Below are 12,552 nucleotides of genomic sequence, written 5' to 3'. Positions count from 1 at the left end.
ACCAGAAAAATTACTAAATACAGTATGAATGCAAATCTGATAATTCTGTCTCTTAAATGTACTGTAAAAAAAAGTTTGTTAACGTTCATGAAACTCTTAGGCATAACAGAGACGATAATCGCAGAAAATGTCGCAGTTCTACTTTCAGAACTGAGAGGGAATCATATGCAGTAAATAAAATACAGTATCAGTGAGGACAACGTATGTTCATGAATAGATGAGTACCCTTCCATCCTACAGGCTGAGGTAGAGCATTACAAAGAAAAACGTTTAATTAGGCAATTACTCTCTTAAAAGATACATTCATACGAGACCAAAATTAAATGTACATAGACACCCTTATTTCCAGCAATTTTTTGAGCATGTGATTTTTGCAACCTGAAAGTATTCCTTTAACACCTTATTTAATTAAAAGCAAGGATTCTTCATCCACACTACTGTGGTATTCATAGTATTCCACTGCAACATTAATGTCATTAAAACCATTTCTATTAGAATAAAATCCAGTGTTCCAATAGGGTGGGATTTCACAGTGAGAGGCGCAGTGCAGTCGTTCAGAAATGAGCATACCTACTTCAAATACTGCAACATTTGAAAAACAGCATAAAAATAGATGGTGGAACAAGTGGGCTGCTGTGTAAGCAGAATAACAAACAGAAAGCTTGCAATTATTTGCCAGTCAAGAGTTGTGATCTTGAATCCTCACCTGCTTGTTATCAGATTTTGTATGACAGAAGTGAGTTAGAGAACTGGGAGACGGGGACATGACTCATTCTGAGCTGAGACTTAACCCAAGAATGAAGTTTTTTATCTCCATGAAAAACTTTCATTATCGTACACAAAACGCCAACTCACAACCCCAGGCTCATAGCTGGGGATAAGACCATTCAAGCCATTATCTTGTCTAATGACAAAAATTTGACCTACTGAAGAAACTGGCTGAAACGCTCCCGAAGAGGGAGAAGGAAGGTTGTGCTGCAAGTGGTACTGATGATTCTACAAACACTTTACCTTTGAAATCATTACTATGACTATCCATAAGAGTGCAACCCTGAAAAAGGAAACACCCTTCTGGTCACTTGTTCCGTTTTAACAGAGGGTTTCTAATTTTCAAGAAAAGAGTGGTCAGTTCTCATATTTCAGCCGAATTTCAGTCACTGTAGCTGCATTCCCCAAATGCACACTTTTTCTGCACTTTCAGGTAGATTCTTTTTCATTACAAGTTCTGTCTTGTCCCAGCATGTTATTGTATGCTGTTCATCTGATGTCATTTCATACCACTTATATTACTGTATCTCCATAGTAGGTGAAAAAAAGAGAAAAAATTTGTAAAGTACCTTGGAATTATTTAGTGTCATATGTGTAAACATGAAATACAGTTAGCATGTCATTTGTTCTTACCTGCATCGATGGCACATGGATAATGGTATCGGAAGGAGCAGCCTTTGTTGTAGCAGCCTAAGGTGGCTCCCGGTTCCTGGCAATGGGAACATTTCTGAAAGGGAAACCAAGAAATGGCAATGAAGACTGCAATCACCTTTCCAAATATCTCTATTTTCCCGGTAATGCCACCAACCACATTTCAGCACAAATTTCTCAAGTGTTAGACTGAATCTTTCCACATCATACAAATAAAGGCCTTTTGAATAGGCAACAACATAAGCTCTTTCAAACAAGAAACTTTTCAGCTGTGCTAATCAGGCAAGAGATACCAAATGTTCAAACCAAGCATTCAGGAAGAACTTGAAACATTTCTCAGATCCATTTCAATGGCCCATGTTTCAGTGCCTGACAATGACATCAGTGTTAAAAATTGGAGGAAAAGAGCTTTTCTGAATCTGCAGCAGCTTTAAAATGAGAATTAGCATGATAAAGAACGATTTAGAAGCTGCCATTAGTGTAAAAGTAATTTGATTACATCATTTTCATTACCACTATCAGTCCAACATGATCAAGGCCAAATTGAACATTTTTTAACCAGGTGATCAAGAAAGGTTTATCTGGAGCAGGAGATGATGTCACCAAGGGAAAATACCTCACCATCACAGAAATGGCACATCTCCAGAAGAAATGCTTGGAGTGCTACAAGGATGGTCATACATTTATTTTCATAGTTAAGACTCATCTAGTGACCACACTCAATTTTCATTACTTAAATCCTATTACCTCAAATGGTCAGGGATGTATTTAACCATATTATCAGACAGATGTGAATGCAGCAGAATGAAAGCCACTCGCTCATTTACTTCATCCTGAATGACTTAAGGAATGACCTAAAGAAGTGGGCCTATAGTGCATCTCATTCAGACAGCAGTTTTCTTTCTTGAATGTACACAGCAAGTGATTTTCATTAACTAATTTAAGATTCTGATGAAAGCTGATTTCTGACAGGTTGACATTTTTTCCATCTAAAAAGAAAACAAGTCACATCTGGTAGCATCCACCAAAGGCTAAGAGACTGCTACTACTTAAAAATTAAACCACAAAATAGACTTACTGCCAGGAAATAAAACATCACCTGCAGTAACTTTTGAGCCAAACTTAAGAAACAGAGGAATTTTGGTTTTGCTGATAAACACAATCAACCCCAAAATAAAGCCTTATATAAGCGGTACAATTCACCTTGAATTCAGGCTATGAGAAGTTGCCTTTGGTCACAGACTGCACATGGAGAGATGACGACATGGTCTAAAAACTCTTTTCCTATTGGAAAAGTTAGTGTCAAACAACATGTCCGCTATTAACACTGTCAGCAAGCTACACCTGTACAGCACACAGAACAGATGTGCTCCAGCCAGCAGTGCACTTGGCACGGGACAAAAACACGGGGTTTTTTATCGTGCCGAGAGGCTCATATGCCAAGATGGCCACATCGGCCAGACCACACTCCTTCACATCCCTGATACATGTTGCAGTAGAGGTCTGCAGAGTAGAGGTGGACAAAGGTAACAGCCACAGTGAAGTTCCTTACTCTGCAAAGTACATGGGGTTTTGATTACAGTATTTCAAAAAGACCTGGGAATACCTGACAGTTATTGTTCTTCCTATTGTTCTGTGCTCTGTGGAGATGACTGTAGTTTGTATTTAAATGACTGAATTAGGATGAAAGCAAAACTAGCTCCAGCCATAAACCAGGTGGCCTTCTTCAAATCCCAACTAGATGCAACTAACAAAAAAGCTTGTGAGATGTCAGTTCTTGTAATGTCTACAACTGCAGCCCTGAATGCTGCCTTCTCTTTTCTGCTACGCCAAAGCATTCCGAGCCTGATCTTCAGTGCTCCCTATTAAATTGTGTGTACCTTCTAAGCAGTGAATGTGTATCATGACAAACTATTGCAGTATTTATGAAGTAAAGTGTCCCTGAGGCCTAGAAAGAGACACTCAAGCAGGTTATTTTTTTTTTGCCTGTCAGAACATGAATGCTAGTTTCCAAAGATAAAAATAAATCTAAACCAATATTTAAATGAACACCAAAACGTACAGACCTCTAGCCAAAGTGCGATGTAATTCACTCTCTCATGGGAGTAAAACCAAGTTTCACGTATAGAAAATGTCTTTTCCTGGCTACAAAGTCAGCCCTAGAAGAATATTATGTACTGGCAATAGTCCCAGATTCACCTATGCCAAGTATTCACAAAATGCAGCTTGAGGAGTCCTGAACCAGCGCTCTTTACCTGCATGCTTTATTCTTGCTTTTAGATGTGGCTGACTGAGATTAATTATTCTAACAGGCCAGAACCCAAATTGAGTATTCTTTTTGAACGCAGATATGAATTTCTAGTTTTGTTCCTCAGAGGCATTCTGTCCCCCCTACTTTATCTCGCCTTTGAAGTACCATCACACTGTTGAAACAGAAGAGGCCATTCTTCCCTGGAACAGTGTGTCCTGTACAGAGCAGTCAACAGGAGCGTAAGAACTACAGCAGCAGAGATTAAACTGCAGCTGTGTAAAATATTTCTTAACACTAAAAAAGGCATGTCTTAAAAGAGTGTGCTGTGTGATACAACTAAAAACAAGACGAACCCCTAGCAAAATTTCTGATACTTTTCCAGATGTTAATTTAGTCTTTGAACTGATTCTTTGCTGCATCTAGTGTGGTTCATCTTGCTATTCTGAAACTTGCAACAGAAACACGACAGGCATTCTGACGAATTTTAAGTGTGCCTGTAGCGCCCAGCAGAGAATGGGTATGGAGTACTTTCAAATCGCTTGTAGTTAGAACTGATTAGACAGGCAAAGTGGGCAGTTAAGATGCCAGAGCATGAGCATCAAGCCTTGATTTCCTCTTTTTTTATTCTGCCAGATCAACTAGATTATTACCAAGGTTACCTGTAGCTACGCCCACAACAGCAATTCCCCCGTGGACTCCTATACCATTGACTGCTCAAGGCAGAGATCGTCTGCTGCTGCTGGCTCCCCTGCTGCTGAACAAGTCTCCATCCTGGCAGATGCTTCTGCTTTTCACAAGCCACTGACAGTCTAATGGCCCCATTTCTCCTACCTCCTGGGACCCCCAACCATCTGCTTCTTTCAGGGGAAGCTGGGGAACCACATACACAATAACCACTCTTTTCTTTCGAGTTCTTCCTTGACACACCACAGTGACTGAACAAAGCAGACACCCTACAAAGCTGTATGGTTCTAAAACAACTTATGAATCTATCACTTCACCTTTGAAAAAGACTACCATGCCCGTGGTTGCCAAACATATCCAGGTGTTTCTAAAAAGACAGAATAAAGTGATTAAAAATCTTCTGGATGGTCTCAGTCTTCTTTTGCAAAACATCACTGCTGTGTCTTAAAAGATAAAGAAATGTATAGTTCCTGCTGGTACTTTTTGTAGCTCTGGTTAGAACCCTTATCTTATGTATTTACGTTTCAAAACAAAGAGAAAATAAAAGATGTTCACTACAATTAGCACACATTCTAAAACAAACATACAAAAAATCAGGGACCATCATACAGGAAATGTGTGAATTCGCCTTCATGGCCACTAATTGCTCTCTTTGGTCCATGAGCAAATTTTCACCCGAACTCCACCATCCTGCAGACATTTACCAGCAGATGGTAGCAGCCCGCTTGTCACTTGTAAAGGAATTATAGCGTTCTTAGCCAGGGAAACAGCACTCAAGCTCTCAAGGGAAAAGAAATTCCTTTTGCTCAGTAAGCAGCCTGCTTAACCTCCCCTGTTTGAAAAAGCTGAAGGCTGGTACTTGGAGTGTGCTCCCAATGGGAGGTGCCAATGGATAGTGATCATTGCCAGGCATCTAATCAATTCCTGGCTTAAATTAAAAAAAAAAAAAAAGTCGGGAAAAAAAAAAAGACCACACATCTAAGATTGATTCAGAGGTCCTATCTCCACAATTCATCTCTGGCCACAAGGCACATATATCTCACTTAGAATAGGCTGGAGAGACTGAAAAGTGCCATTTAGACAAGATACTCCATCCCTTGAACTAAATTATCAATAGTATTAAAGCCAGATACATTGTCTTTTACCTCTCCACGCTATTAGCAGCCCATTTCTTCCTCCCTACAGCTCATCATTCTCTGTCTACCAAAATGAAGTAACACCCAACCTGGAAGTGTGAACAGTGGGGGGACAGCTACCACAGCGGCAGCAGAGCTAGTCTGATTCATTCAAAATACTAAACCATCCCCTAGCTATTTCTTTTGCTTTAAGGTGGTTTTTTCCCTGCAATTTTTCTTCCTTCATTAGTACAAGAGTAAACTCTGAGAGCACACTGCCCTAAGTGTAATTAAAAGGGCTGTTGTTTGGGGGGTTTTTTTGCCTCTCAGATTTTTACCCAGCTCCACACAGGTGTTAACACAAGTCCTGAGCTCAACCTCTCTTTTAGGGTTGTGAAAAGAAATGCCATGAGCTCCTCAAGTAAAACACACATCTTCGCTCTTCTCTCTGGCTCTGCACTGACAGAGATAATGTCTTTGTCTAGCAGTACTGGAAAACCACAGTGGGCAGGGTTTTGCTGGTGGGAGGATGGGAGCCGCCACACTAGCCCTTTCAACATATTCCTGGAGGCAGCAGTTGCTTGAAAGCAGAAATTAATTGCTTCTGCCTAACATTAACATAAGGCATTTTCAGATGATTCCTCCACTGTCTGTCTTACGGAACAATTACCAAAGCAGTTTACGCAAGGACATTCACAACACATGCAACTATATCACATTTGCTCCTGTCTAGAATCCACAGAGTTTTTCTTGCTGTTTGGTTGCTTCTTTCAGTTTGCTCACCTGTGCCCTAGACTCAGGCTTCATTCTAACTTCCTCTCTTCCAAGCACCAGTTTTTCCTATGCTCTCTGGTCTCTTTCTTTTTCCTTTGCTTCGCTTATAGGTATCTTCTTGTTTTTCCCCTCATTGCATACCAGTGTTAAAAATGCATAAACAAAACAAACCAGAAAGCAACAACTGGATGTTAATAAAAAGGAAAAGCAAGCAAAAATTAAAATATATATGGCATTAATTATACAGGTACAAGTCTTCACTTTACATGTTACATGCATTTTTCATACTCTTCTCCTTTGCCTATTTAAATCATAAGCTTTTAGGAAAATAATTGCTTCTGTATAATTGCACTGCACAAATGCAGATGTAAGATAATGAGGATTCAGAGTCAGCTGCAATATTAGGAAGGAGGGCCTTCTGACTATTTCTGATTAAACAGTTGGCAGGCTAGGCAGAGGCTCAGATTTAATATCCAGGAGAAAGGGCAACAGAAGCAGCAGGCATCCACATTCTCCTTCCTGTAAAGTGGGATGCAGAGAGACAATTTGCTCCAACAAGCTACGAGGAAAACTAAAAATATATTTGTACTGTTTGCTATAGGAGAAAGGTGTAAGTGATGTTGGAAGATTGCTGCAAAAAGGAATTGAGATAAAAAGAGAGTAGGGTGGGCAGACATTTTTGGGAAATAGGAGAGGAAATCAGCACTTTCATTCTTATGTGCAGATACCGCACAATTTTAAGTTTTCCAAATCTCAGGCACAGAATATCAGAAAAATGAACCCCAGAATTAAGATGACAGAAATTCTTTAAACTTGCATTATTAAAAAGGCAAGTAAATCAAGTAATAAAAAAAGGACGATAGCCATTGAAGTAAAATTGGGCAGTTTATCTTTAAGTCAAGAAACTAAGGACAAATTTAGGTTCCAAGATTTCAGTAAACAAACAAATCACTGATCTGGAAGATGCTATACTAATAAAGCTGCATTAGGAAACAGTGAAAAGTCAGAACTGCAGTGCTGCACAGGCTGCTGAAACACAAAGGGAAGCTGCAGCTCAAAATGGATGGCATGGAAAAAAAAACAGAATACAAGAACTGAAAAATGTCTTAAAAATGGAAAATCCTATTCAACACACAAACTCGATTAAAGTACAACAGAAACACTTGAAATGAAGAACAGAGCATTCTATTTCCCTCAATTTAAAGGAAAAAGAGAAAGTAACAAGAAATAAATGGGTAGTTTTGACAAGGAATGGTTTGCCAGCAAAAATTTCTAAGGTCCTACACAGACACTTAAGCTATTCAACTGTACTTACAAAGACTTTTGTAAAGGTGGGTGAACAAAAAGGTGTGAAAACTTGAGAAGTTTGTAAAATTAGGATCACAGAATGCTTTGGGTTGGAAAGGACCTTCCAAAGATTATCTAGTCCTACCTCCCTGCAGTGAGCAGGGACATCAACTAGAGCAGGTTGCTCAGAGCCCCATCCAACCTGACCTTGAATGTTTCCAGGAGTGGGATCTCAAACCGACGGTGTAGAGCTGCAAATGCAGCTCACAATCCTGCATAACTATATGGCAAAATGGAGATGAAAATTTATGTTGTAAAGTGCAAAGTGATACACATGGGGAAAATATTTTCACCTATGCATTTACATGATGACAGACTTTAAATTAGCATTTACTACTCATGGGAAGGTATTAGTAATTACCCTGGACAGAAACATCATGCAGTCCCTGCAACTGCAAAAAGAGACAGCCATAACATACTAAGTTATTAGGAAAAGAAATCGAAAATGAAGCCTAAATCTTCATTACATCTATCTGTTACTCTTGTAGTATCCTGACATCTTAACATTGTGTGTGGTTCTGGTCACCCTATTAATAAAGAAATACAGCAGATCAGAAAAAAAAAAAAACCCTAAAAAGACCACAGAGATAACAATGAATATTTCTCCATATGAGAAAAGACAAGTATTTTGGAAAAGAGGTAACTGAAGGGGGACTGAGATCTACAAAATCAAATACAGTGTGTATAAAGGAATGATTCTTAGCCATTTCCAAGAAGGAAGAACAAATAACAGGTTTAAATCTAAAATAAATCTCCTTCTTTTCCACACAACAAATAACTAAACTACAGAGGTCACTGGCAAAGAATGCTGCCCTGGCCAAAACATAAGCGAGTTGAAAAACAGATTAGACAAATTCATCAAAGATAGGTGTGCCACTGCTTTCACTGATGTGAAAGACACTACTCTAAAGCTGTGACTGGTGAAACGAGGGAGAAAAAATGCAAAGAGCACCCTGGACATGAAGCCTGGTTTACTGCACATCTCTGAAGATAACTGCTCCTTGCCATTGTTGGAGACAGGACACCACACCAAAGCATGCTTTTGCACCTGCCTGGAACGGCAGTTCTACAAGACAAATAGATTTGACCCTGAAATTTTATAACGAACAAACACACACACGATTATTAAAAAGAAGGTAGGCACCCAGAAATTATACTGTTAGGCTACAAGTTTTTAAGATTCTTTCATGTCGCCTTCGTAACAGTAAGGTTGAGCTAAACTGTAATTCTATATAAAAGGGTTGAAATTTGATCTAAGCAATAAACTCATTGTTCTACTACTCCATACAAGCCTAAGTGTTTCATTCACTAGGCAGAGGGATCAAAGTCTTAAATGTGCACGAACATACAGGAAACAAGACTGAGAAATTCATGGAGGAAGATGAACCCTCCCTGCCACTCAAAGAATGGAAGAGGAAAAAAACCCAGATTAAGTAAGGACCACGCATAACTGAACCAGAACAGAGATTAAATACTTCAAGAGTAAAAGTAAACTGACAGTTAACTAAAACAGGTTTAGCAAAATTAACAAAAAATAGTTAACTTTAAATGGTAATGAAAAAGCATGTTTAATTTCAAATTAAGCAGGCTAAGCTCACACCTTTGTAGCCATTTCATATTTTAAAAGGAATATTAAAATAATACTTAGACTATCAAGTCCAGGAAGACAAGAAATGCATAAATCTTGTTTCCTTTGATGACAAAGAGTCACACTGAATGAGACACACATTTCAGACAACCACTTATAAGTACAGGGATTTGAATTTGCTAAAGTATGCAAGTCTAGCAGAAAAAAAAATTATACAGTTTATGTTATCTTGGTTATTCATTTGGGGAATTAAATGTGCAACAATAAGTGCAATTTAGTTACGAAAAGGTCTAAAAGATAGAAGAGCAGACTTAAAAGAGGAAAAAGAAATTCAAATTTTCAAGCAGTGATTATGTGATAAGGACAGAGAAAGTTGTGGGAATAGCACAGTCAGCAAGAGAGAGCATTTACTTCAGTTGGATTTTCTGCCAGTAGTAGATTTCTTTCCTGACCACCTCAGGTACTGATTACAGGAAATATCCAAATACGTGGTGAATTTCTATTTAGCACAAGGTCTACCAAGTACAGTATAAAACATGCAGTTGCCCTAAAACAAAGCCATGTCACCACTATAAGGTAAGAGCTTTTGGATAAACTAAATAATTACCAAAGACTCTCCTCTGTAAAGCAGTATCTTTGAATATCAGTGTCTGAAGTGACATAAAAAACACCCAACTCACCACCCCCAAAAACCAAAACTGAGATAAACAAGAAAATGCAATAAATTCAATGCAAGGAATTTGTTTTAAAGAGGCAAACTGCATGACAGAACCAGTTTTTGTCTAGTCAAAGAAAAAGGAGATGATGCTTAGTATTGACTAAAAGAAAAGTCTAGTTCATTAAGGACACTATCACTATGTTATTAATGGTAGTGGATTCAATAGAAGCAAAACCTTTGTAAAGACTGAAAATAAGGAAATGCTTTTGAGCAAGGTGAGCTGTAAACAGAAAAGATTTTCACAAGATCTTAAACCAGACAAGAAAAAGGGTGCAGCACAAATCCACCCCTGCCAAGAACTTGAAGACTCGTAACACTGGACAGAAATAAACCTTTTGTCATTATCTGTAATAACCTGTGCAAGCTCTCGTCATAAACAAAGCTCCACTGTGCAAGACATTTTGGTAATACAAAGCAAAGCACTAGTGGATGCAAAGGGCTGAAATAGGACTGGTGAGACTGAGCCAGCAGCACTGGGCAGGGTTCACCAGAGCAGCAGGCCAAGCACATCCAACTGTTCAGCAGCGATCCCAGACAAGACAGGCTTTGAAGAAATGTGTGAAGGAAAACAAAAGGTAAACGTGCAGGGTTTTGAAAGTGAGAGACTTCATTTAGGAAATTATAAAATCAGGATGCACTGATTGGAAGTAGATCATAAGCTCTTGAAACTGAAAGAAGAGATGCAGGATGAAGGCAGATAAAATGAGTAACTTAGGTCTGAGCCATAAGAAAAGAGCAAGCTAGTAGATGAACGTGAGAAAAGCAGATATGCAAAAATCACAGTTTAGGGGAGAAAAGTATACTCAATAATAAGAATACCAATTCTTAAATTAAGGCCTGAACAACTGCTTCTATTGTGCAGTCAAAACACATTCCACTGCAAGTAAGGGTACAGAAAAAAGGTACAATGCTCATCTTACTGGAGAATGAACAACTTGTCTCTCTAGAAAAAAGAGTAGCAAATAGAAATACTACACAATACTGGTAAAGAGAGAACGACTAGAAGACAATAGCTCTTCCAGAAGGCTGCTGAAGCAGTAGTTGGCAGCGAGGCCACAATAAAGGAGTAGCAAAGTGCACACAAGTATTCCTGAGGTTACTGGTGTCTGTTGCTACCACCCAGGAAGAGCAGCCAAAGATGAGCAACAACATTAGGTGAAATGAATCCAGGACAAGAGGTAAAGCTGCAATGCTTGCAGAAGGACAAAAGTCTGTGAGAATTATCTAGCAAGGATATATCAAGCTGTAGGCTCTACATGTAGTTACGAATTACATCTCTCTTTAGTGATAAACCGCCAAGTAACACATCAGTGTTTCAGGGAAAAAATAAGATACGAGCTCATGACCTACAGCAATAAACAATCAATTGTAATTGAGGAAAACTAAACAAATTAGAAACACACACTGATGAAATGACTCCGGATAGAGAGGAGGTGCTCTACGTAAAATAATGTCTGCTGACCAAAAATCTGAATGGGGTTAAAGAGGAATATGTTATTTCACTATTCAATAATCATCAGGAAAAAAACCCCAACCAACTATAACGACACATGTGCTGCTGAAACTGCCCGTTACAATAAGAGCTACTTTTCATGAATTCTGGACTGAATTTCCTCAAGAATATCTAGGATCAGTAGGCCTGCCAGAGCCACACAACACAGGCAAGCTTCGTATGAGCTAGCAGCAGTTTAGAAGCAGCAGCAAATATAAATAGCAGCACAAGTCCAAGGCCGGATGGCATTCCAGCTGGATATTACAAAGCAGCTGAGGTAGTGTCAGTAGTTTCCTTAAAGGATAGACTTAATGTTGCGCTCCTATGGGAAGAACTTCCTTTGTCAAAGGACTGAGGAGCTGTGTGGTTCTCCCCAGATACGAAAGGGAAAAACCTAACGATCTTTCCAGCTCAGAACACTGCTGAATCGTGGTAAAGGCAATAATATTATCTATCTGCAAGCCACATCTTCAGTTTTTATAAATCTATATCAATATGTACTAAATTTAAAAGGACCGGTGTGAGCCATGGACTACTAGAAAAAAGGCACTGTGGAAGATCAAAGAGAAATTTCCATCTTTTTTTCACCTGAGGCAGAAATTGAAGGATATAGGCATTTTGGTTTGTTTTTTCATTTATTCTACACAGGCATACCCACTCCTCACTTCTTATTCCTCCGTCTTCTGAAGGCTGTAACCCAGAAGCAGAAGTGTAAGTAGGTAGGGAACCTGTCTTTGTTAGACGGCTTCAGACACTCAAAATGGAAAATTCTTCTTTTGGCATTACCCTTGAAGCTATTTGTCCAAAAAACTGAATTTATTGGTAAATATTCAAAATTCCTGTTCCCCAGGAACTGCCTCTGCTGATTTCTGCTTACAGGAATGGCACCATGTGGCATCACTGAAGAATCCTTATTCTCCCCAATGATAATGTGTGACACTTCAAAGGAGGAATAATTAAATTTAAGTGTAGGAGTTAAAACTGCATTAAAACCTCATAAAATAGTTTTATGTACCTATAATGTGGGTATTGGAAATTTTCTAATCTAACCAAAACAATTGCCTAAAATTAATATCTAAAATTAAAAAATTGATTATACAGTGTGACAACCTTGAAATTAGTGATGAAATTTAACTTGAAGAGTTACACACACCCCCCCTCCCC

General features: G+C 38.8%; 1 protein-coding gene across 1 annotated transcript in view; it reads right to left on the bottom strand.

The window, feature by feature from the left end:
- Positions 1-254: 254 nt before the first annotated feature.
- The window catches only part of TCF20 (transcription factor 20 (AR1)), a 30,424-nt gene continuing 18,126 nt past the window's right edge, over positions 255-12,552 (bottom strand). The window contains exons 2-3 of the mRNA XM_010137890.1: positions 1,406-1,495; positions 255-287 (exon numbers count right to left, since the gene is read on the bottom strand). Of these exons, the coding sequence (XP_010136192.1) occupies positions 255-287; positions 1,406-1,495 (123 nt within the window). The remainder of the gene's footprint in view (positions 288-1,405; positions 1,496-12,552) is intronic.

This window comes from Buceros rhinoceros, unplaced genomic scaffold (genome assembly GCF_000710305.1).
Source record: "Buceros rhinoceros silvestris isolate BGI_N320 unplaced genomic scaffold, ASM71030v1 scaffold2426, whole genome shotgun sequence".
Lineage (NCBI taxonomy): Eukaryota > Metazoa > Chordata > Aves > Bucerotiformes > Bucerotidae > Buceros > Buceros rhinoceros.
Note: the sequence above shows the minus strand (reverse complement) of the source record. Positions and strands in the feature narration are given on the sequence as shown.